This window comes from Leopardus geoffroyi, chromosome D1, assembly GCF_018350155.1.
Source record: "Leopardus geoffroyi isolate Oge1 chromosome D1, O.geoffroyi_Oge1_pat1.0, whole genome shotgun sequence".
NCBI classification, from domain to species: domain Eukaryota; kingdom Metazoa; phylum Chordata; class Mammalia; order Carnivora; family Felidae; genus Leopardus; species Leopardus geoffroyi.
This window is the reverse complement of record NC_059329.1, coordinates 65,859,704-65,885,498: the sequence shown is the minus strand read 5'-3', so window position 1 is coordinate 65,885,498 and position 25,795 is coordinate 65,859,704. Positions and strand designations below refer to the sequence as shown.

General features: G+C 40.7%; 2 protein-coding genes across 14 annotated transcripts in view; one reads left to right on the top strand and one right to left on the bottom strand.

The window, feature by feature from the left end:
• Window positions 1-353: 353 nt before the first annotated feature.
• AKIP1 (A-kinase interacting protein 1) lies at window positions 354-9,555 on the bottom strand. Of its 6 annotated transcripts, none has more exons than XM_045484429.1 (7): window positions 9,424-9,555; window positions 8,978-9,205; window positions 8,434-8,514; window positions 6,138-6,242; window positions 4,472-4,546; window positions 1,481-2,284; window positions 354-535 (listed from the first exon to the last, which is right to left on the bottom strand). In XM_045484429.1, the coding sequence occupies exons 2-6, from the start codon at window positions 9,197-9,199 to the stop codon at window positions 2,144-2,146; spliced, it is 624 nt and encodes a 207-aa protein (XP_045340385.1). In that variant the 5' UTR covers window positions 9,200-9,205; window positions 9,424-9,555; the 3' UTR covers window positions 354-535; window positions 1,481-2,143. The 6 variants fall into 6 exon arrangements, with proteins under 6 accessions (XP_045340385.1, XP_045340387.1, XP_045340384.1 ...); XM_045484431.1 differs by having other exon boundaries at window positions 9,432-9,555; XM_045484428.1 differs by having other exon boundaries at window positions 354-2,284; window positions 9,424-9,547.
• A 117-nt stretch (window positions 9,556-9,672) lies between these two features.
• Window positions 9,673-25,795, top strand: part of DENND2B (DENN domain containing 2B) — a 178,809-nt gene continuing 162,686 nt past the window's right edge. For 6 of the 8 annotated variants that reach the window (XM_045484419.1, XM_045484415.1, XM_045484422.1 and 3 more), the window contains exons 1-2: window positions 9,673-10,141; window positions 12,155-12,225. The gene's annotated coding sequence lies outside the window, so the exon portion shown is untranslated. Of the gene's footprint in view, window positions 10,470-12,154; window positions 12,226-25,795 lie in introns of all 8 variants that reach the window. The other 2 variants (XM_045484420.1, XM_045484418.1) reach the window with 2 other exon arrangements.

Sequence of the window (25,795 nt, the reverse complement as noted above, 5' to 3'; positions counted from 1 at the left end):
GTAGGTTGCTCTTCTCCCATGCTTACAACCTAAACAGGATTCAGTCTGTGGTTTTCAAAGCCAGGACAGGGATGGATTCCTGTACAGCATTCCTTCCTTTTTAGATTACTGTCCTATTCCCCTTGGAGTCACATCTCCCAATGTTTTGTTGTGCCTCGTTCAACCTTTCAAAACTTGTTTTCCCAGCAGCTTGCCACCTTTTCTTTGTGATCAGTGTGATTTACAAGCTCCTTTGACAGGTGGCAGTTGGCTACCTTTGCTTCCCCTACTGGCTGGCTTGAACATCATGACTAATACCTTCTCCACCCAGTTCCAAATGTGGCTATCAGATATAACCTATCCAAAAAGCATAATGGCCAGAAATAACTACCAGACTTTATTTCTCTTTACAAACAGCAGTGCCAGACACTTACAGATAGTTCAGAGATTCTGGGATCCGTGATGTGGTTCTATTTCAGTCATCAAGACTCATCCCATGGTGGCACACACAACATAAGTAATAAATTTGGGGTTTAGGAACAAGACGTGGCATCATCTGGAAAGAGAGGGGCGGCAAACAACAGAGGGTACGAACTGTAGTGGTGGGGAGAACCAAGGAGCTGGTTCTGGAAGCAAGCGGCATGAAGCGGCCACAGAGCAGAGGAAGCTGAACACAGAAAATGGAGCCAGGGTACAGTGACACACGGGAGGGAAAGGAATGGCCCTCAGAACGAACGCCCTGAGGAGCCAGGTAAAGCAGGATGGTCGGGAAGGGGCTTCTCAAGGACTCCTTGCGTGGTTCTTCATGCTCCTTTTGAGAACGAAAAATCCCATGCTCTCTTCCCAGGAAAACGCACAGACCCACGATTTTGCATTCAGTTTCAGAAGGCTTACAGAACCCGCAAGGCTGATCACAGTCTCCTTGGGGAGGCCAGGATCCCACTGAAATGACACTTTACCCTAGGGTGATGGGCATGGGTCTGCTTTATCAGGCCTCTGTCCATGGGAGTCTGTTCCTCCCTAGGAATGCTAATATAGCTCTACATAAAACTTAGTTTTCATCATATAAAATATTGGCATTCATCCTGAGGAAAGACTTGTTACATTCAGAATGAGATGAATTACCAGGCAACCAAACAGACAGATGCAATACTGTTGACACGGTACCTTAAAGAAGTTTAGGGCACATCAAGGACTTTTGAAAACCGGTGACTTTTGGGGCGCCTGGGTGGCTCAGTCAGTTAAGTGTCCAACTCCTGACTTCAGCTCAGATCATGATCTCACGGTTTGTGGGATTGAGCCTTAGGTCGGGCCCTGTGTCAGGCTCTGTGCTGATAGCATGGAGCCTGCTTGGGATTCTCTCTCTCCCTCTCTGCCCCTCCCCAGTGCACATAAATAAATAAAATCTGTGACTTTTGAGCCTTATAATTATAGTCAGCATAAGACTCTCAGGATTTTTTTTTTTTTAATAGGAAGCTAAAAGAGTAGTGGTGGTAAATACCTGAGGAGGCATTACAAAGTGGTTAAGTCCTTCTTCAATGGACGGAGACAGAGTGCAGGCCTCAGGTGACAGTCGAATAAGCAGCAGCATCTTCACCCGTTAAGACTTCCTGGCAGATGAGCGGCAGGAAGGCACCTGCCACAAGGGGCACAGGAGTCTGGTGGCCACGGCCAGGGCTCCCTGACGGGGGCCTGGGGAGATTGCTCGAGGATGCCTCCTCCACAGAAGCTGCAGGGGGTGATTGGCCTGCTTTGGGCAAATGTGTCCACAGCCTCTCTGCCATCGTTTCATAAGCCTCCAGCTGTGCGTGAGCGACACTGTTTCACCTCTTAATACCAATAAAAAGGAATTCTCTTCATTTCCAAATCATCTCCCTTTATTATAATTAGCCTTTACCTGGAAAGTAAGCAGTTAAAAACCATTCAGATAGCATCATTACATTATTATTTTCAGCCAGGGGGGTGGGGGGGAGGGGGCAGGCACTTCCAGAATTTTAAGTTAAAATAGGCACTGAAAGAGACAAACTCCAGTTCCCAGGAAGACTGACCCTCTACAGTCAGCAGTGAAAGCAGGAGTAATGTGTAAATATTAAGAGAATCATATGGTGACTTTATTCTTCTTGCTACTTAAGAAAAGGTGATGCGATGGCCGTGATGGTCAACATCATACGGCGAAGACCAAGTCCACACTTTGTCCTGAGTCCACTGCTACCACGTGAGTCTTGGTTAAATCATTTGCACCCACAGTGACGGAATAGGTCCCTGGATATACTTCTATGTAGAGGTCCTTAGAGATGTTTTCAGCCTGCAAGAAAAAGCATATATTAGCGGTTTAGAGATTTTCTATCACAGTGCCATCAGGGCACCTCCAGCAAGGTGACCCCTGTGTGCCAGAAGTACAGTGGAACAAAGCACTGATGTGGGACATGGAGGTCCTGCTTTCAAGTCAGCCTGGGAAGACAACAGGAATGTCATTTAGGTAAGTCTCCACCTCTCCTTGTGCCTGTTCCCTTATTTCTAAAACTGTGATAATACCTACCTCACAACATGTACGTGAAAACACTTTGTAAGCGCTAGAATGTTACAAGAACATGAAGGGTCATAAATGGGACACTCCAATCATCGTGTTGGGGATCAAAAACAGACAGTGGCACCTGTTAGCACGGATTAGCAGTAATGATAAGGCACCATGGAATAACGAGACCCTTTTTAACTGTGCTTTGCTAACTCAGGAGGAAGATGAACTATTCTCTTCTCTGAAAGTGGAGCACACTAGAGTAGATCCCATTCCGTCATGCAGCAAGGCGGCTGGCTGGCCAAAGCCTCCCCCGGAGGATTGGTTGTCCCATAGTACAAAGCATGGGAAACTGGAGTGAACGGAAAGAGTTGTGTTTAGAGCTGTGCCGAACACAGACCATCTTCCAAGGACAGATTCAACACATGGCTGGGAAGTGGGTAGATGTGCGGCCAGAGGAGGGGTCTCAGTTCTGATGGCAGACGGCAACACCGCACACAGGAGAAGAGAAGAGCCTGTAGTAAAGAGCCAAAGCTCACATCCTACAGCTGGGATGTCCTGCATGCTTCCTCAGTGCTGGGCGGGGCGGGGCGGGTAGCCAGAGGGAGCAGCTGCCCTTTCTACCACCATACCCGCGGCCCAAACCAAACCACCGGCCAGCAAATTCCACAAGGAGGAATAAATGGTAATATTTATACTTTTATGAAACTGCCTCCCCGCCCTCTACTTTGCAGAGATTTAAAGTGAACTTTTCCTCGGACGCCTGGGTGGTTCATTCGGTTGAACTTCCTACTCCCAGTTTCGGCTCAGGTCATGATCTCACAGTTGTGTGGGTTTGAACCTCGCATCAGGCTCTGCACTGACAGTGAGGAGTCTGCTTGGGATTCTTTCTCTCACCCTCCCCTGCCCCTCCCTTGCTCATGCTGTCTCTGTCTCTCTCCAAATAAATAAAAGTTAAAAAAAATTAAAAATAAAGTGAACTTTTTCCAAAGCTGCTTTAACCTCTGTTCTTTCACGCTCAGTTACTGCAAAATTGGCCTTATTATCATTTAAGTGACATGAATGCATAGGACTCTACCACAACTACGCATTGGTCATCAACTAAGTACACAAAAGTCGGTTTCAGAAAATTCGGCTTATTGGAATCACAGAAAGCCAAGGATACTTCATTTGTCTGCATAAAAGGAAACACAGGGGTAAGACTGGCATCTGTGATTTCAACACCACGAATATCGGGCAGATTAGCATTACCAAAATTCAGCAAGCATGGGAGGCATCTAAACCTTACAACTTATCTGCGCTAGAAGCAGAATATTGTTCATTGCCACTAACTCTAGCATATTCTGAATCCTGGCTAGTAGCACACTGTAGACAAATAAAGATTAAGCAAACTATTCCAGCAACATGCTGGAGTTCCTTTTCTCAGAATTCCAGCCCTTCCAACTTCCAGAAAATTCCCTGGGTTCATGAACTAATGAGTACTTTATTCTGAAAATGAAAAACTCATCACTGCGTTTTTACAGGGAAACATTTGTGGAAAATGAGAACAAATCCCTTCAAATGTTTTGGAACTCGATCTAACCAAATTTATATGTTTCAGAATTTCAGCAATGGTTTTCACTTTGTAAGCAGGAGGGTCAGCACCCCCCTGCTGCTTGAACAGATGGTGGAATTCCAGCAGGACCCAGTGCCAGCCCAGCTGGGCCGTAGGAATGGAGATGTGAATACTTCACATTCTTTCCAACCGCAAGTATGAGCCCAAGCACAAAGAGTATCCCTTAAGCTTCAAGTGAAGGAAGGATACCAAGAAAACATAATTTTACATTGAATCAAAATGCTGTATTCTCTCTTTCCTCAAGGGTGAAACCTCCCAACTTCAAATACTATGGATCTGGTACAAAGAACACTCTAACCAGGTCAACTGGTTCATGGAATGCACTGGTGGTGAAGCCCAGAACACAGAAGATCTGTACTCACAGGCTGCTGAGAGGCCTCTAGAGCACACTCTGATGCGTGAGAGATGACTCCAAGACCAAGAGAGGTGTCTTTTCTCTGAAGAGATAAGTTGAAACACTGATTAGTGCCCAGACTTCTGGATTATAACAAGAAACTTTCTCTTACTTTATTAGGGTTTAATAATTGTTCTGTCAGTTTCTTCTAAGTTGTCACCTAAGTTATTAAGGCTTTTAGTGAACTCTGTGAGGTATTTGTAGTCAGATGTTTACCATGTTATTTAATTAATTAATTAATTAATTAATTTAAAACATTTATTTTAGTGACAGAGTGCGAGCAGGTAAGGGGCGGAGAGACAGACATACAGAATCTGAAGCAGGCTCCAGACTCTGAGCACAGAGCCTGACGTGAGGGTCGAACCGACGAACTGTGAAATCATGACCTGAGCCAAAGTTGCACGTTTACCTGACTGAGCCACCCAGGCACCCCTACCATGATTCTTTTTTATACTTATATGGGCTTTGGAGACAGACCTGAATTTGAATCCTGTCTCCTGCTTTACAAAAAGGGGTGGATTAATTTCTCTAAGTCTGTTTCCTAGTCTACAACATGGGGATACTAGATTGGAGATTTTAAGTGCAAGAGTGACTGACACTTAGCAGGCTCTCAGAAAATAAAATTCTCTTCTATGCTTCTCCCAGGAGTGGGGGTACTAGAGGAGAAAGGCAGAACTGATAAAGTCGATCTCCCTTAGAAGCACTAACTTACATTTTATAGGAAGGGATGGGAGGGGCAGGACTGACCCTTGCTCACACGTAACCCCCTTAGGATCAGGCAAGAAAAGGGAACCTAGGATTTGGGCTGTGTTGGTGCTCCATACATGCCAGGGAAATGGGAGGGGCTTCCAGCGTGCATCCAGCCCTCACTCACATCCCTGTGGCCATTCTTCTGTCCTTTCCCTAAACCCACAGGCCAGAGAAGTCAGGAATCCAATCTGTGGATTAGACTCTGAACTTAAGTTTGCTGTCTTCAAGTACAACTAGGAGAGTTTAAAAAGAGCAAAACAAAATAAAACCCTACTCTCTTCAAAAACAACAATGGACTCCTATGGCATCAGTTCAACAAGTAGAATCTTTGGCCTCCCCAGAACATGTGGTAAAAGACAGGTAAGACTGTAGTAAGAGGCCGATAATTGTTCCTAATACTAGTAGTTTATGTTCTAATATTTTAGGAAAAGAATTCTGTTACAAGAGACCCCCCTCTCCTTACACTTCCTTTTTTAAAATTACCAAAGACATGATAATTATCACTAACTTAGGGTGAAGTATGTGATTATTAAAAACCTCTTTCGTATCTGTAGATGTAGGTGAGGACATCTGAAGCTCTCCTCTTTAAGCCTGTCCAAGGATCCTGGGACTCAGGATTTCAGGCTCAACTGAAGATGCTGCAGTGGCATCAATCTTATCTTTTGGACAAAATCCTATTTCGTGTTCATTGCTGCGAGGTCTCCAAGGTTGGGGGTTGATACATTTCCATTGAACACTGTAATGCTGAGACACAAAGTAATCCCCCAAATACAAATCCAGCAGGAACTCCTAATTATAGGGTATCACTTCGGGGGTGGTGGTGGGTGTGTGGGTGTGTGTATGTGCGTACTAAGAGCATGGCACGGACAGCTGAGGATACATACCTGACCATTCCTCCTGTCACAGCACAAATGCAGTTCCGACTTCCTTCTGTGGTAACGAGAGACGTGGGCTGCCCCTCCATCCTCCAGTACAGATGAATAATATTTCTATAGAAGTGATGTGAAAGATATTGGGTAACCAAATAGTCTGATCAAATTAAAAAAAAAAAAAAACCCAAAAACCTCCCTGCTACTTGGGGAAAATGTGGTTAAGGAGGGAGGCATCAGAGCAAAGGTAAATCATCCAGTCTCTTGACAGGCCTCTGAAGTTAAGGAACAACTCTGAGCCCACGTAGAGTAGCTGCAGAGAAGGAAACTGCATTTGGCATCACTTTGCTGCCATCTGCTGTCTTTGTAGGGCAAGAATTCTGGCCACCTACAGTTGGGCAGGACGATGCTCTCTGCCAGATTAAATAATTGTCACAACGTCTTTGCCCCAATGTCAAGTACATATGCCCTTCCACCTCCTCTCATCACAAATTCTGATGAGCTGTTCTATTTTTATTGTCTAAGTCCCAGACAAGGACAAGGGAAGAGGGGTGCATCTCCTTGAGACTTAGAAATACAACAGGAAATGTAACAAAAACTCAACAGCTAGGCAATCGTTCTGTCCATGCGGGGGGGCGGGGGGGGGGGAAGAGGTCTGTAATTTAAGGACAATAATCCAAAGGATCAGAAAGCAGTTACATTTTTTCTTGTCTATTTCCTTCCTCCCCCTCGAAGTTAACCTTAAACTTGCCCTTGATTATGACTAATGACGAGGACATCACAAGCCTGCTTGTTTTGAACACAGTGTACAAAAAGTGTTTAAGGCATGAGACCAAAAGAATGAGAAGCTGGGGATAGCACTTCAGGACATAGGTCTAATGATGTATTTTAGGGGCTCCTTCAAAATTGTAAAGGCAAGCTCACAACACGTCTTAATTCTATCTCGAGAAAGCCACGGGATTCTGAGACTCCATACAGAGTGAAAATCTGAAGTATGGACTGAAAATCAAAATGAAGAACACCAATTTGCTAAACCTCAAACCAAAGATCAATGTTATTCCTTTTACTGAACCATGTACCAAAATGTTTAAGTTGATCACTTCACAGAAAAGCTGAAGTTATGGATTTTCCTAAAACTAACAGAATAACACAAAAATATTCTCTGGGCCATATCTCATTGATAGGAATCCTGTTCTTGGAGTCAGAGGGCTTTTACAAAAGATGTAGAGAGAGAAGAGATTTTTAAAAATCTTAATCGATGAAATTGAAACAAGGTATTCTCTTCCTTCTCCCTTGTAGACCAGCATCCTTATAACCACATTAAGAATCACATCATGTTAAGGCTGGAAGAGACCACAGAGTCTGCCATAACTTCTAGATAACAGAGTATCTTCCATGCAGGTAATTTCCTTGGATGCAGGCTGGCCTGCCTTCACCATTCCTTCAAAGTACTTAAAGATGACTTAGTGTATGGTTTTGAGAAGAGAGTCTTTAAAACCTTTGTACACTCATTTCAGTGAATGGTACCAAAAATATCCCTCAAGTCCCTCATGCTGACAGTTCATGACAATTTTCTGGTGTTCATCTCTCAGTGGAAACCAAAGAAACAGACTCTAGAGGCTGGAAAGCACTTTAGAGATCTTCATTTTATGACAGGGAAGGTAGGCTGAGAGAGACTAGCAGGCCCAGGGCATCATAGCCAGAAAGTGGCGGAACATGGGTGTGATTCCTGGGAGGTTGCTCTGCTAGTAAGCCACACCACCTTTGATGAGGGTACTCATCAGGTTATGAGGGTTCCACATAACCATCTTTGTGGCCAACAAGTGATATGGACTCATAGGGACATACTTAAAAACAAATTACCGGGGACTTGAAACAGAGGTTAAATTCTAGTGTAGGGAATTTGTTTCTGTTTTTGTTTCAATACATTTCGAAAACCAGAAAGGCTCAGTTCCAGTTTAGAGTGACCTTACTGATGTTTTTTAACTTTAGTTCAGTTCAAAGTTAAAAAAAAAAAAATCCCTAATATCTGGACTTGATTGTTTTGGAAGTCAGCAAATAAGCTTCCCACCCCTCCTCCCCCAATAGTCTGTATCCTCAATAATACCTACAGAACTGGACACGCAATATTTGTTGAATAAATTCTAATTTGGATTTATCACCCGGTTTAAATCCCTGTTTACAACCTGCCCTTGAAGGCGGGGCAGGGCAAACAGGTAGTCTCCAGATTCTCCCTAAATTCTGCAAAAATCCACTTTGTGATCCATCTGCAGGTGGATCAAGGGCATGGCTTTGGCTTACACCAACTTACCCCACACTGACTTGAAGTATAGTCCATGAATTCTGCCATTGTTCTGAAGGAAGCACTGAGGGTTGGCTGTCTTTCTTCTCTCTATTTGAATAAATGGCAAATCACAGGTGAGATGTGGTATTCCCTACTGGAGAATAAAGTCATTTGGAGAATGGCGTCTTTTTTGCTTTTCAAAAGGCCTCTGCAAGTTTAAGTCAGTAAGAAGGACCTTACTGAGAAAGAATTCCAATCTAATAGGAATTTATCCAGGACAAGGAAAGGTTTGCTAGCTTTCCTGTAAAATCAGGTGGTAACATGTAAGATTTTTTTATATATAAAAAAAAAGTAACATACCAGGGCCGACCACTAGCGGTACCCTAAACTACCCAACAAGAATCTGTCAAATGTCAAGAGTTTTCAGGGGGCTTTCCGTTCATTGTCCCGTTACTTTACAGCTTCCGCCAAGGACAGGACCCCTCAGGTGCTTCTGCTGGGCGTGCCCAGGTTGCCAGCAGGCCACCAGGAGCGAATGAATGGGCTGGTCCCCCAGCACAGGAGCCCTCACCTCTCCCGGGAGAAGGCGCTGGGGGCCGGCTGCTGGTCGTCTTTCTCGGTCAGGCTGTTCCCGGGAAGTGACCCCCACGCTGCTTTGGGGGAGCTCCCGCGAATGCCAGTCCACCGCCCTCCTCTTGGCCCGCTCCAGCACTTCTTGACCCAGCCTAGCCGTGCGCTGCAGGGCACGTCGGTCCACCCCGTTCAGCGCCGCGGCCGCCAAACAGTTCTCCATATCTCCCTGCGCGGGTACATACACACAAACACGGGCTGGTCAGCGGGCCGCCGCGACCCTACTCCCGCTGCGGGTGGGAGACCAGCCTCGACCTCCCCGGCGACCACCGCCCCCAGTTCCGCCCCCAAAGCGCCCTCGGGCCGGTGCCCGTCCGGGGGCCAGCTGGTGCGAGCAGATTCCCTCCATTTCCGTCTCCCCCCCTCCCCTCGGTAGGGGGCCCTCACCCACTCGCCTTTCCAGGCGCATGCGCACAGCCCTGTGCTGGCGAGGGAAGGCTGGACCTGGAGAACCCGGCGCCGGCGCAGCAGGCCATTGGCGGGGGGCTGGGCCTGGCCGGCGCCGACCACGCCTTTTGCGTTCTGGCGGCGGCCCGGGAGCGCCGGTTGCCGGGCTAACTGCCGGGCGCAGGGGCGGGGCTCGGCGGCGTGCGGGGCGTGGAAGTCTGAGTCGAACCAGGGCCCGGGCCGGCCAGCCTGCGCCTGCGGTGGGACCCTTGGGCTGTGGGTCATGTCCTCCGAGGTCATCTCCAGCGCCTTACGTGATGGACTCGGAGTAAAGTTAGTTGGTCGCCTGTTGGGCTAAGAAACTGTGGGGAATAAGACACCTGCCTCCAGGAACCTTTTTCTGCCTGGTCCATAGTTTGGGATACCGCTACTCTAAAAACTTTACTTGAGATGAGGTGAGGCCACACAGTGAGGCCGCCAAGGTGGCGCTTGGAGAAGAGTGTGGCCCGCCGGCTGTGGGCAGTGGGACTCGGGGCCCTCCGCCAGAAGACAGGTGTTCAGGGCCGGAGGGGCATCTGAGTTCTACGTACAGCTCCGTAGTCTCATCGTGGCGGCTTTCTAACTTCTCTGGTGGAGAGTAGGGACTCACACATTTTTGGAAGCCTCTTCTCTTGGGGGGTTGAACCCAGCTTTCAAGAATAGTTGCAGCAACGTTTAAGTAAGAAGCTATGCATCGTTTTCTTCCTCTCCATTCCTCACCTCTGGGTTATTTGATAGAAGGTATAGCCCAAGGTCTCGCTGCTAATTAGCGACTGGGCTACACCACACTGCGCACAGCCAGCACAGTAAAGCCTTGACGTTCAGGAAGAACCACTTTAAGGGATACTGCTCATTAGGGGTCATTTTAAGGGACACGAGGAAATCAATGCTGACCTCGTCTCCTCAGCAGATGGCTTGATCAGCAGTTCTGGGCCACCAGGATACCACTGCAACCTCCATCTGCACTGTGGCTCATTTCCTGCTTTCCTCTCACAGAAGGAAATTAAGTAAAAGTCTTCATTATCATTGGGATATTTTCAGTGTAGTATAAAATATTCTAAAACTTTTCCTCCAGTAAATGGTTTTTATTGCCTCCTTTAGAACTTAGTGGTTAGGCGCACATGGTCCCGAATATCCAGTCTGGAGAGCTGAGTTTGAATTCAGACTTTGCCACTTTTTTGCTGTGTTGATTCTGGGCGAACAAGTTACTTCTTTGAACTTCGCTTTTCCTCTTCTCTATACGTAGGGATACTAATAGTAGCAGCCTCCTAGACTGTAAGCTTCTTGAGAGTGGGGACCATGTTCATTTTGTTTACTGAGTTTAAGGCGCATCTAGTATTTTTTATCTGTGACAGAAGGGGCTAAAAATAGCTCTTGAATGCAGTGAAGTAGGAATTGGGTTGCTGGTTTTTGTGTGTGTGTGTGTGTGTGAGATAAATCCTCTAAAATGCTTAGCCCGATGCCTTGCAAACAGTAAGTGCTCCACAGATTTAACTAGCATTATAACGTTCCAAGCACTGTTCTAGGACTTGTGGAAAATAGAAATGGATCAGGTTAAAGCAGAATAAAAACGAGAGAATGATGCACATAAAATCTGTAATGCCAGAGGCCAAATATTAAGATTTTGTTCATAAGCTGTTGTTATAAGATTGATAAAGTGCTATGAAGCTTAGAGGAGAAAGGGATACTTTTCAGTTGGGGGTATCAAGAAAGGCTCGTTAGAGAAGAAGGCATTTGAGCAAAGTCTTGAGGATGGCCCAAGAATTAATAACAGATATTTAAAATCCCTGTTAACTGCTTTTATAATGAACGTGGTTCGAACTTTTAACTGTGTCTATGTAACCATGAGCACATATTTAACCGTTTTATACCTCAGTTTTGTCATCTTTAAAATGGGAATAACAATAGTATATTCCTTATAGAGTTGTTGTGAGAATCAAATAAATTAATACATATAAAATGCTTTGAATAGTACTTGACACATAGTAAATACTCAGTAAATATTAGCTAGTATTATCTTAATCAGACTTCAGCCTTGTCTCCCAATATGTCCTTACTTACCTGATACTATATCCATACCTCACATCACTTGGCTTTCTTCCACAAGATTCTGTTACTACCTCCCATTCCCAATTCCATTCCAGTTGAAGCATTACTTTTTATCAAGTCAACTTTTTGAAATCTGCTATTCCCAGATGCAACCTCTGTTTCCATGGCTTTCATTTTTTTTAATATTGATGTACTCATCCGAATCTGATTTAAATTATATTAGTTATGCTTCATTTTCTTTCAAGATGGAAATTATTCCTGATTTGTTTCTAAACATCCAGGGCTTGTTAAGCAGTAGGTGTTCGTTAGGCATTTGTTGGATTTACTGACTTAATTTTTTATTTAAATAGATCCCTGTTAGGCCAGATAAGAGTTGGCTTCTTGGAAAAAAAAAATCTACCTACATACTTGAGTGAATATAAGGAATATTCGGTTGTAACTAATTTTCCCAGAATTTAACAGTTAGAAATATATGGAAAGAAGATGCTTGGAATGAAACTAAAGCCTAAAGACTGACATGAAATTAAAATTTTGCATTTATTTTTATATTTATAAACATATTTATATATATCTTTTTAAAAAATGCTTTCAAGGTTTGAACCATAAACCACAGATTGAGAGGATCCTTTTTCTCTTTTTTAAGATTGGATGGAAATAATGATGGAACATGACCTACCATCAGGCCCCATGTGGATCAAACACAGCCCAAGCCAGGTATTCCTTAAAGCCACTGGTGGGACTTGGAAATATAACAGAAAATAGAGGGAGGGAATATGATCAGGAATGTATCTGATCATCAATGGAGAAAGGAACTGTTGATGTAAGTCTTTCATGATTTCTTTCTTCATGAGGTAAATACATTACAGGGAACACATAGAAGTTGTCTAGAAGTTCCCCTTGTATTCTGGGGAATAGTTGAGTTGGAGGACATCTTTATTCCTGGAATCTGTGGAAAGGGATTGGTGCTGTATTTGGGACTTTTTGAGGAGCAGAAAAACAAACTTTAGTGAAGAGAAAATGTAAATTATTTTTCTCTGTGTGAAGAAGGCAAAAGAAGGGTTAAAAACCTATGATGTAAAAGTGGGTATCATGCCAGAGTTAGACAATGATTTATACTGTACATACCAGAGAATGTATAAATCATTTTATTTGACAGGTGGTATTTTTATTTCTTCAACAGACTTAGGGAGCTTTAGAATCATTACAGCTTTGTAAAGTAGTATTATAGACTGAGTTATTAGATCATTCATTTTGCCTGATTACATCAACTCATTGGGTTTTTGGAGAATGAAAGAAAGTCATTATCAAAATTGTCATCTTGATTATATAGATTAAAGAAAATGGATCAAAGTTCTGAGAATTAGCTTTCACAACCTGTTAAAAATTAAAAAATTGGAAGTTAAAAAATTGATTGCAGAGCAGGAATGATTAGGGAAAAGTTTTGTCATTTTAAAAACCATCAGAGATTAAAGGAATAGTAATTTTGGTGGATATAAATAGTTGGAATCCATGTGGAGTTTTAAAAAAACTACCTTATTGAGTTGAGGTATGATTTACCTTACATTACATTATATTCACCTGTTTTAAGTGTATAATTCAATAAATTTTAGTAAATGTACAGAATTTTTGCAGACATCACCACAATCCAATTTTGGAACATTTCCATTACCTGAAAAATATCCCTGTGCCCACCATATGCAGTTAGTCTCAGGTCCTGTCTCTAGAACCAGGCAACCATTATTCTGCTTGCTGTTTCTATAAATTTGCCTTTTCTAGGCAGCTCATATAAATGAATCATACAGTATGTGACCTTTTTTGTTTGGCTTCACTTAGCAAAATGTTTTTGAGGCTCATCCATGTTGTGGCAGGTATCAGTACTTCATTCCTTTGTATGACTGAATAATACTCCATTATATGAATATCCTACATTTTGTTTATCCAGTCACTAGTTGATAGCCATTTTAATTGTTTTCACTTGAGGACTGTTATGAATAATGCTGCTATGAAAGATTAGGTACGAGGCTTTGTGTAGGCACAGATTTTAATTTCTCTTGAGGAGACACTTAGGAGTGGAATTGATGAGTGGTTATGTTAAATTTATGTTTAACATTTTAAGAAACTGCCAAATTGTGTTGCAAAGTGGCTGTCTCATTTTAAATTTCCACAAGTGTTGTATGAAGGTTCCAGTTTTTCCAGACCCTCCACAGTACTTGCTATTGTTTGTCATTTGATTAGAGTCATTCTACTGGGCATGCAGTAGTAGCTCATTGTGATTTTAATTTGCATTTCTTTAATGACTACTGATGTCGAGCACATTTTCTTGTAGCTATTAGCCATTCCTATTCTATTGTCTATTCAATATGTCTATTCAATAGATGTCTATTCGATGTCTATTCACATCTTTTGCCCATTTTTTTAAATGTTTATTTTTGAAAGAGTGAAAGTTGGGGAGGGGCGGAGAGAGAGGGTGACAGAGGATCCAAAGCGGGTTCTACGCTGACAGCAGTGAGCCCAATATGGGTCTTGAGCTCACAAATTGCGAAATCATGGCCTGACCCAAAGTTGGCCACTCAACCAGCTGAGCCACCAAGGCGCCCCAACCTTTTGCCCATTTTTAATTGGCTTTTTAAAAAGTTATTATTGAGTTATAAGAGTTCTTGCTCTGAACGAGAATTCTTGATCAGATGTATGATGTATAAGGATATTTTCTCAGTCTGTGTCATGTTTTTCTTAATGGTGTTTTTTGGAAACACATCTTAAATTTTGATGAAGTCCATTTCTTAATTTTTTTTCTTTTATGGATTGTGCTTTTGGTAGCTAGAAAATCTTTTTGCCAAATGATCTGTGTACAAGTTGGGGAACAAAACATCAAGTCTGCTATGACTTACTTTCTGTTGTGTGCAAGTCCTCACATTCAGGCAGTGAATACCTAGGACATGTGCACACCTTCCAGACCACCAAGGATGTGTGAGAGTTTATCAAGGTCCACTATGGCTAGCATGCTCCTGGGTCTCACTGTTAAATTTCTGCTGGTCTGTTGCTTACCCCAACCAATACTGCAGTCTCAGCCAGCTGTGATGTTGATTTTCCCTGATTGTTTACCATTTGTTTTCTAAGGTCACTTGTTTCTGACAATACCCTAGGCACCAAATCAAGTCAGTGCCCTCCAACGGTAGAACTACTGATTTTCATGACTTGTCCTGTCTTAACAGAACTACTGTGTTGGCGCTGGGGTCAGGGAAAGGGAGTGGGAACAGCCTCTGTTGTCCCAGAGTCCCACTTTTCTCACAGAGGTTCAGTAGTTTTATTATTTATTTATTTTAAAAATAAATGCTTTCCAAATGTTTATTTATTTATTTTGGGGGAGAAAGAAGAGAGAGAGAGAGAGACAGACAGACACACCATGGGGTGGGGGTGGAGGGGTGCAGAGAGAGAGAGGAAGGGAGAGAATTCCAAGCAGGCTCCACACTCAGCATGGAGCCTCACATAGGGCTAGATCTCAACGACCCGTGAGATCATGACCTGAGCTAAAGTCAAGAGTCAGATATTTAACCAACTGAGCCATCCAGGTGCCCCCAAAATAAGTGCTTTTCAATTTGTTGTGTACCTCTGGTCAATTTCCAAAAAAAAAAAAAAAAAAACAACCCAAAAACAAAAAGGCTGAAATGCTTTTTTTGACAATTTTGTATAGTTTTTTGTGGCTTTGGACAGATGATTTACCAATCTCCTTAATCTATCATTCTGGAATTACCCCTAGGTAGAGTTTTAATGTCCTAAAAACTGACACCATATATCCTGACTGATGTAGCAGCTTTTTAAAAATTAATATTTAGATCTTACCATTCCCTTCCAATTTTACATCCTTCCTAGCTTTTTAAAACACAATTGTTGACTCTCTTGAGGTTTACTTTTACATATTCTTTTAGGATGAAATTTATGTTTATTCTTTCTATCAGTATTTCTTTTTTTTTTTTTTTAATTTTTTTTAACGTTTATTTATTTTTGAGACAGAGAGAGACAGAGCATGAACGGGGGAGGGTCAGAGAGAGAGGGAGACACAGAATCTGAAACAGGCCCTGGACTCTGAGCTGTCATCACAGAGCCCGACGCGGGGCTCGAACTCACAGACTGTGAGATCATGACCCCGAGCTGAAGTCGGACGCTCAACCGACTGAGCCACCCAGGTGCCCCTCTGTCAGTATTTCTTTATTTGTTCAGTGGTCATTTAAGTCTTTGTTCTATATTGATGTTGGAATGTATTTGCATTTCAGGAAGCTCTCATAAGTCGAGTAGGAAGCCAAATTTCCAGGGTTGGAATTACAACATTTTTGAGTAAACCTTGGTTATATATTCTGGTCTGTGCTAAGTCTATCTAATTATAATTATAGGTGTATCCCATTTTAAGAAATAATAGAAATACATTTAAAAATTTAATAAGTAATATGGTGATTATATTATTTAAAATATGCTGTTCACACTCAAATATTCGTATCCTTCAGCTTGTGACTTTTTTCCACTTATACACCATCCTCTTAACATTGTGTAGACAACATAAAATGGTCTACAGAAAAAGTTTCTGTATTTTTTTTTTTCCTTATGAGACCCAATAGTAACTAAGGCAAAGATGTCCTATTTGGGAGAGATGGGACAGATTGGGGGGATATTGAAAGTTATGCCTGGTGGCTGTGGACAATGAGCGAGGATCCCAAAGTTGAGATGGCTCAAATTATTATCTGAAGTTGATTATAGGATGAGGCATGGCAGGTAGAGAGGTATGTCACCTTTTGTACTACTCTGTTCCTTGGGCCGGGGAAATTTTCTCTTTATCGTGGACTGGGTAAGATTGGGCATAAGGTGAGTGGGGCAGAGGATGCTTTCATTATGAGGAAGGAGGAGAAGAATATAGTAGCCAAATAGAACATGCAGCCTTGTGGAGAGAGGAGGTGCAAAAAGCTCGCTCGGCTTGACACAGGGCAGAAGATTTCTCTGGCTGATAGTAGGCGTTCTGAGTCAACAGCTGGATCCTCATCTTCCTTTTTGGATTTCAAGAAAGTAAAAGTCAAGTGAGGTCAAAGGATTATTTAATAAATATGATAGCCAGATTTGAGGGTCCATTATCTGATGCATAACATGGACAGAGGGACAGAAGGAAATGGACTAGAGAATGTTTCAGACTAATTGGTTTTAGGTGTGGTCCTCTGACTAACTTATTCTTTGACTTAACTTTTGTGCTGACATCTCATTTTATAAGTCCTAGCTTAGTCTCAGTGCTAGCACTTAAAATGAGATGTTAAAACAAAAATTAAAATCATGGATGTGAAATACTTGGAAAGACACATTGCTACATAAATGTAAGAAAATATCATTGTATAATGCTAAAATATTAAGAGCTACTGCTAAATGAAACTTTCTCATAAGATAAAGCTTCACCAAAATTGCAATGAAAATTAATGGAAAGATGAGGTTTAATTTGCCACAGATTTCAATATGCATGTATTGAGTCTATGCTCGCTGAACAGTTGAGGTTCTTGTGTGTTAAAAGTGAAGGACAGATCACTTAAGTGACATAAACCCTATAGGTACCACGATTTTAAAATCCTTTTCTGCTTACTGTGTTTATGATGCTAGTTTAAACTGAGTACATTTGCTTTGTAAGAATCCAAAGGAGAAGATTTTTCCAAAAAAAGATGATGGTCTGTTTATCTAGGCCCTCCAAAAGCATTTCCTGCCAGGCAGTTGACATGTAGCCTTGGCACAATTTCAGAAAACTATTTGCTTCTGTTTACCCTTCCAGATACAGCATCTCCTAGGAATTGAGATGAGGAATCTCCTTTAACTCTTTTAAACTTTATAAAGTTTATGTAACACTTTTGGGTCTCCTCTTTATGTTAGCACAATGAAAATTCTTGTGTCTTTAAATTCTAAAAAAAATGCCTCTGTTTTAGTAATTGACTAGCAGAGAAGGCAAAGCCTTAAAGTGAATTAACCCAATAAAATGTAATTAGAATATTCCTTTTCCCATATGATTGTTAAGCTAAGTCTCCTTTTCAGAAAACTCAATGCAATTATATCTGAATACATAAAACTTATTAATCATGGGATAAGTGTTAACATTTGCAAAATCCTTCTTCACTAAGAAACAGAACCCACTATTGAGTTTTTCTGAAGAGTATGCTCTGCTTAATTGACTTATAGTATTTTTCTTTTTCTTTTCATGCAACATTTCAGAAATATTTTCTGAAGTGAGATAATAGTATGTTTAAAAAATAAAAATTACTCAAAATTTTTATTCCTTTTAGGGAGTCAATTTGTTTCTAAATGTTTTTAATATTCATTATATAGTTAGGAATATAAGAGCATATTATAGCTTTATTGTGACCCCAGAATGCATGCTATTTTAATTAAGTATAAATGTATCTTTGAGGGAATGTGACAGCCAGTGTATTAATATAAAGATGAGAAATTTGAGATACAGGAAAAATACAGTAACTTCAGTACCTACTACAGTTGAATGTTGGCAAATTTAGGTCCTCTCTGCACACTGTTGTTAAATATATTAATTATTACTTACCTTCTTTGTCCTACCAGAATGAACTAAAAAGGATTCTAAAACTCTAGCCAGCACCAGGGTAGGCAGCAGTAGATGAAGAAGGATAAGAAGCTGTGATGACCCCGAAATGAATGGCATGGGAAGGTGGCAAGAGAATAATTTATGATCAGGCCTAGGCTGGGGAACTGGAGCCAGGTAAGTGGTTCAGATTCAGAGCGTATCCATGATCCAAGGTCAGAAGAAGGCCATGAATTGGAACAAGATGACTACTGAATGGCAAGGATCAGGGCAAGCAACAGATCAGAGACAAAAGTACAGGAGATTGGCATACAAACACCAGTGAGATGGGCAGGTGGGGAATGATAAGCATATGTCCAAAGTTTGGGGTCTCAAATTTAAGGTTGCCATTAGAATTTGTCCCATTAATACTCTGGACAGCATAGATCTCACATTTCCCACCCTCCTTTTCTCTGTAATTTACAAGGTTTCAGACATAGTTGGAAGACATGACCCTGCTTTTCCACAACTGATACTGAAGGCCTATGTGCTGAGATGAATGGCTCCCTGCAATAAGGGAATCAAGAGTCAACATAGTCTAGAGTCTAGAGAGTTCTGTCTTCGAGGCTGGAATTGTAAGGGCAAAATGATTTAGAAAAGATAGGGTCACCATTGTTATCATGCACAAAGAGTTATCTTGGTCTTGTGAATTGGGGACATTGTTCCATTCCATGACTTCTTATCTGTCTTGAAACCGTGTTGGTTCCCAGACTACATGGCCCAGCAACAATCTGGGTACTGACTGACAGCCTCAGCCCAATCCTGTGAATCTATACCACCTTAATTTTTAGGACTTCCAGCTATATATTCCAGGGGAAGTAAAGATAGGAGATCCAGAGTCAGGGTGAAGCAAGCAGAATGACTGAGACAATCCTCTCTGTTAGTCAGGGAACTAGTATCACGGTCCTCTCAGAGACCGAGCTCATCCTCCCCCTCACTGCACTATCTGTCATGGAGTAGGTCCTTAATAAATTTTGGTTGAATATTGAATTATTGCAGGGGCCTACAAGTGATGAAAGTAACTTAGTGGGAGAAGGAGTGGGAGAGGAACTCCTGACATAGGCACAGAGCCTATGCAGCTTTCATATATGAGAAAGATGATATATGAGATGATATATGAGAAAGAAATGCAGCTTTCATATATGAGAAAGATGAAACTATATTGCTAGGGATGTCCTAGAAATAAATGAAGATACAAAGAAGTTATTAACATACCCATGGTTATAGAGCCATCCAGGGCAGCACTAGAAATTTACCGAGTGTCTTTGTTTTCAGATTTATGCTGTGTACACTAAACAAATGGTTTGTGAAGATTCAAAACAGTGCTTAGGCCAGCAAAAAAAATTTTTTTTTAATTAATATAAAGTTTGAGTAAGTGAAATTTTGAAGATGATGGAATCTAATTGATAACTTCCTTACTCTTTAACCTGTAGATAATCTCCCTTTTAAAAGTGTTCATTATAGTAGTGATTATGCAGAGAAGAAGCCTGTGATGAAAATGTGGTATAAAATTGTGTTCTTTGTTCAGCAAGTTAAAACAAGCTGGTCTGTAAGCAATTATTATCTTCATCAAAATTCCTAGCTCTAATGTTTTGGCTTCATTGGCCCGGCACGTATGCCTTCTTGAACAATTGGATGGATTTAAAACACTTATGAGATGTTTGTGCTTATATCTTAACATAGCATCAGTTCAACAGGAAAGAGAGAGAGAAAAAAAGTAACATTTGGCATTAGGGCATGGTTTTAAAAAGAAAATCAAACCAAAACTAAAGTAAACAAAAATCCCTTACAGCGCTTAAATCCCTGTATACGAATGAACATTCTTTATTGAGCCTTGTAATGCCTTCAGTAGCCATGCTGTAGTTAGTGTTCAGGAGTGTCTTTCTGTTCCTTACTCTTTAATCACCTAATGTTTCTGGAAAGATTACTGGAGGGTTGGCTACCCGTTACTAACATTTTTATATGGGTGATGCATTCTAAAGAAATCTCTTCTTGCCTTTTTTGCTGTATTTTTGGTTATTCCAAACAACAGCAACAACAAATATATACTGTAATCAATCTAAGGAAACTCTTCAGGTGCCTGGTTGGGTAAGCAGATGATTTAAAAGTGAATTAGCTTTTTAAATTCTGAATTTGCATATGTGTGAGTGACTATGAAGAATGTGCCTTTGGATGAGATTGGGAATGTTTGGTTAAAAAATAATAACCTTTTAAGATTAAAAATATTCACAGGTGCATTTTTAAGCTTATATAATTTTTTCTAGAGGGTTGGGTTTCTGTTTACATTCTTTGGTTAGCTAATGATCACATAATCTAATATTTATACTATATATTCTTTTGAAATTACTGTAATGCAACAGCCATTTATTGGGTAGCTGTCATTTACTAGATATTGAAGATGGATACACCTTCAAGAGGTACACATTCTAGCAGAATCAACAGATTGGGTGTCATGGTGAACAATACTTGTGAACAGATGTTCTGGGCTATGGACTGTGCGTTGGGTGCAAAGAGAGGGAGTAATTCATTCTGCCTAGGAGCAGGCTTTACTGAAAAGGTGACCTTTGAGTTGGGCCTATCAAAAGTGTTAACCTTCTTGACATTTTCAGGAAATGACAAGTTATTTATGAGACTGAGCATATGAAGCCAATATGTAGAGTCTGATAGAAGAGTTAGAAGGAAAAATGTACAAAATTTCCCATAAGGTAGAAGAAAAAGACAATGAGATGGACAAATAAAGGATCAATCTAGGAGGTCCAACATATAAATAGGAGTTCTAGAAAGAGACATTAGAGAAAATTAGGGGGGGAAATCTATGAAAAACAAAACAAAACATTTGTTGGAACTAAATCAAGGAATATGAGCCTCCAGATTAAAATCTAGGAGGTCCAACATATAAATAGGAGTTCTAGACAGAGACATTAGAGAAAATTAGGGGAGGAAATCTATGAAAAACAAAACAAAACATTTATTGGAACTAAATCAAGGAATATGAGCCTCCAGATTAAAAGGGCCCACTTTTAATGTGCCTTAGAACAATGTTTGAAAAAGTACCCATATGCAGGCACATCATCATGAAATTTCAGATTTCAGATAGAAAAGATCCTCCAAGCTAGCAGACACAAAAAATGCATTATATTTCCCAGCTGCAATACTAGAAAGCATATGACCAGTAGAACAATAACTTCTAAAATCTGAATAAAAAATATTTTCTATTTAGAATTCTTTACCAGACTAAACTGTCACTCCAGTGGGAGAATAGTTTGAAATCATTTTCAGCCTTGTAAAGCATCAAATTTTTTTTTTTTACCTCCTATGTACCCTTTCTCAGAAACTACAACAGGGATCGAAAAAGAAAGAGGAAGACATGAGATGCAGGAAACAAAAGATCCAACTTAGTAGAGTTATTCTTCAAAAGGAATAGGCATGCTTCTGGGATAAGAGATAGGGAGGCAAGCAGATGCATTTTGACATAGTAGAGGAATGTCAAGGAAAATACACCTCTGCTTTTTCAGCGATGAGGGCAAAGTTGCCTGCTAACAGGAATTGGTTAGAAGTTTTGAAAATATACAAACTTGGGACAGTTGTTGTGGAAAGCAAGAAAAGAATCTTAATCACTAGGAATAATGAAAAAAGGATTGTTGAGCAGTATTCAGTACAGTGAGGCAGTTTGTAGTGAAGCCTGTCAGTTTCTTTTGCACCTTTCAGTAGGTTTTCAGAAATCATAAAGGTACTTTTTGTCAGTCAACTTCAATGCTCTTTATCAGAGATCACTTTTTCCTGAGATGCTCTGAAGATTTGTTTTTATAACACAAACTGAATTTTGGTTGGTAAAGGATCAATTTCCTCATGGTATTAGATCTGTATGCTGGAAAGCTGAGACTCTTAAAAAATTACAATTGGTAGTAAAAATCACACACACACACACACACACACACACACACACACACAGAGGTTAGAGTGACAGCTTCCAATGCATCTGTAACCCAGACTTTTTGAGCCCTTAAATCTTGGCTCTTTAAGTCTTGATGACTTGAAGGTTGGTTGATGACTTAGATACTGGGGAGGAAGGAACTAAAGACCGAATGGAATGCTAGTTATTCTGCAAGAAGAGAAAAGAGGAAAGAAAGGAGGAAATAAGATAGATGTGAGTGCTGGGAAGAGGTTGGCCTTCCAGGAGACTGAGGGCAGCTCTGTCCTCTGACTTGAGTGTATCAGCCATGTTTCTCAAGCTAACAGAGATGTTGGGGTAGATTACACTTAACAATAGGGTAGGCACATGCAAACTGTCACCCCCATCTTACTGATGTTTAAATTTTCAAAGTCATGACTATGACTATACAAATGGTAATGTGAGTAACTTTTTCATAACTATTTTAACAGAAGCTCTCTAAGCATTTATCATTCCATTTGTTAAGAAAATAGTTATTCTATTATACTGTTTGTTTGAATCCACTAAGCATGTAATTTTGGTCATCTCTGAGCTAGACATCTTTTCCTTGACTCTAACCTGTAGTCTAGAATCTCCCATAGAGTTTTTTTCAATTATAACTGCCTAGACCCTACCTCTAGAGATTCTGCATCAGAATCTCTAGACATGTCCTGGACTACAGCATTGCATTTTTATAAACTCCTCAGATGATTTTTCCCCCTGAGGACACATATTTTATTCTTTAAAGAAATATAAAGGAATTGGAAGAGGACTACAGTTCTCAGGTGATTTCTGATGTGCACCAAGGTTGAAGACTATCTTTGTTTCTAATTTACTCAGCACATTGCATCCATAATTATATTTCTGAAATGCACATCATGTTACTCTTTTCCTCAAAAGCATTGTCTCTTCATGCCCTTCAGAATAAAATTCAAATTTCTTAGTACTGCTTTTTTAGCCTTCCTAGATCTGACCCTGTGTCAGTCAGAGTAGGTTTAGCCTATGCTGCAATAGCAACCCCTGAAATTTCAGTGGCTTAAGACAATAAAAGTCTATTTCTTGGGGCACCTGGGTGGCTCAGTGAGTTAAGCACTTGACTCTTTTTTTTTTTTTTTTTTAATTTTTTTTTTCAACGTTTATTTATTTTTGGGACAGAGAGAGACAGAGCATGAACGGGGGAGGGGCAGAGAGAGAGGGAGACACAGAATCGGAAACAGGCTCCAGGCTCTGAGCCATCAGCCCAGAGCCTGACGCGGGGCTCGAACTCATGGACCGCGAGATCGTGACCTGGCTGAAGTCAGACGCTTAACCGACTGCGCCACCCATGCGCCCCAAGCACTTGACTCTTGATTTTGGCTCAGGTCATGATCTTGCAGTTGTGAGATCCATGCTGAGCATGGAGCCTGCTTGGGATTCTGTCTCCCTGTGCCCCTCCCCTGTTGTCACTCACTGTCTCTCTCTGTCTCTGCCTCTGTCTCTCAAAAAAAGTCTATTTCTTACTCATATAACATGTCCAGCATGGGTCAATAGGGAGACACTACTTTATTCAGTGACCCATTCTGCCCCATTGTCTCACATGGCTTTGGATCTGTGTGGTTATAGAAGAGAGGCATGCACATCTCTTACTCATTCCTTTTCTTTTTTTTTTTTTAGGTAGGCTCAACATCCAACATGGGGCTTGAATTTATGACCCCAAGATCAAGAGTTGCATACTCTACTAAATGAGCCAGCCAGGTTCCCCTCTTACTCATTCTTAGAAATTTTGGCCTGGAGGTGACGTGAGTCATTTCTGCTCACAACCTGTTGGCTAGAAAGTCATATGGCCCTACCTAATTGTAGGGTGAATGGAATATATAGACTTCTGGGGACTGGACAGGATATTAGTAAGCATTTGTTGTATCTACCACAGACCCATATCTCCCTATTTTTCTTTTTAAGGTTAAGTTGGACTTCATACAACTTCATAAAAATTAACCATTTGAAATGTAGAATTCAATGGCATTAATTGCATTCACGATGCTGTGCAACAATCACTTCTGTCTAGTTCGAAAACATTTTCATCACCCCTAATGGAGACCCCATACTTATTTCTCCCTCCCTTCAGCCCCTGCCAACCACTAATCTTCTTTTTGTCTCTTGGATTTACCTGTTTTGGATAGTACATATAAATGGAATAATACAATATGTGGCCTTTTGTGTCTGGCTTCTTTCACTTACGTAATGTTATCCAAGTTCATCCACATTCTAGGATGTTTCAGCACCTCATTCCTTTTTGTGGCCAAGTAATATTTCAGTATATGAATATACCACATTTTGTTTATCAATTCATCTGTTGATGGACACTTGGGTTGTTTCTACCTTTTGGTTATTGTGAATAGTGCTATGAAAATTCATGCACAATTAATTTGAACACCTGTTTTCAGTCCTTGCAGTTTATACCTAGGACTGAAATTGTGGGGTCATATGGTTATTCTATGTTTAACTTGTTGAGGAACCACCAAACTGTTTTCCACTAATCTGCCTTTTTAGCCTCTGTTACTCTAATCAAATGAAGAGCAGTCATTGTTCTTATAGTAGTTCACAGCTCAGGCAATTCCTGTGGTTTTGAATTATCTCCTCCTCTTTTCTATTTATTGAAAAGAAATTGTAACAATTACTTAAGATTCAGTTCCTACCCTCTTTCCATCAGTTTTTGGGAGGAAAGTCTACTACTGCAAATTCCTCTTTTGTCTCCTCTTTATCTCTTTTATACCACATATTTTATTCTGATATATTGTTAATATGTACCTTCCTCACTAGATTTTAGATTTGCTTATATGACTTATCTCTTTTATGCTCCATTGATGTCAAAGACAGTTTTTTGCAGGTGTTTAATAAATGTTTGTTGAGTGAATAAAGAAGTAAATAGCTATAGCTATTTTTTTTCTCATTTGCTGTAGGTTCATTTTTTTTTTTTTTTTGCAAGTAATATGGAAAATTACTAGAAGGGATCACATTCTCACAATTCTTATTTCGGGGATGCTTTTGGGGCAAAGTTTAGTGAGCTTAGTGACAGAGATAAATCATTCTTCAATCTAGGGATATTTTGATTAGATCTAAAACTGATACCATTGGAACAAAAATTGATAACTAGTGTTTCAAATCAGTAAATTTTTAGACTTTAATTTCTTCCAATTAAAAATTATCTTTAAGCCCCTGAGAGAAGAAAAAGGACCATTCAGCAAGACATACGAGTGAGGAGACCTTTCAGTCTTCGTGAGCTTTTCTGAGCTTTTTCTTGTTTCCTGTCCATCTAAAGAGCATCCAGTATCTCATCTTATTCTTTATTCTCTCCCAGGTCTAGCCTGCCCAGCCTCATCAGTCAAACAGTCCTAACACTTTCTTTAAGTAAATAGTAAATAGCCTGGTTTTTGGAATAAAACCCCAAATAGCATTACAGAGCAAAAAATAAATGGACCTAGGTCAGACTAAACCTTTTTGTAAGCTGATTATAGGAAAAGAAACTTGAGTTTATGTACTATATCTCTCATACACTTAGGAAGGGGAGAGTGAAAAGTACTACATGGTATTCAGGCAAGGAAACAGATTCTGTTCTGAAAAAGGGGATAAGGGAAACTGTTCAGTTAGCCCTTAAGTACTTTAACAAACTAATAGCTTATTTGTAGCTTTATGTTAAAATCCCAATTATAACACTTATGAAAGTAATAATCACTTAAATCCAAATGAGATTTACCATCTTGACAAAA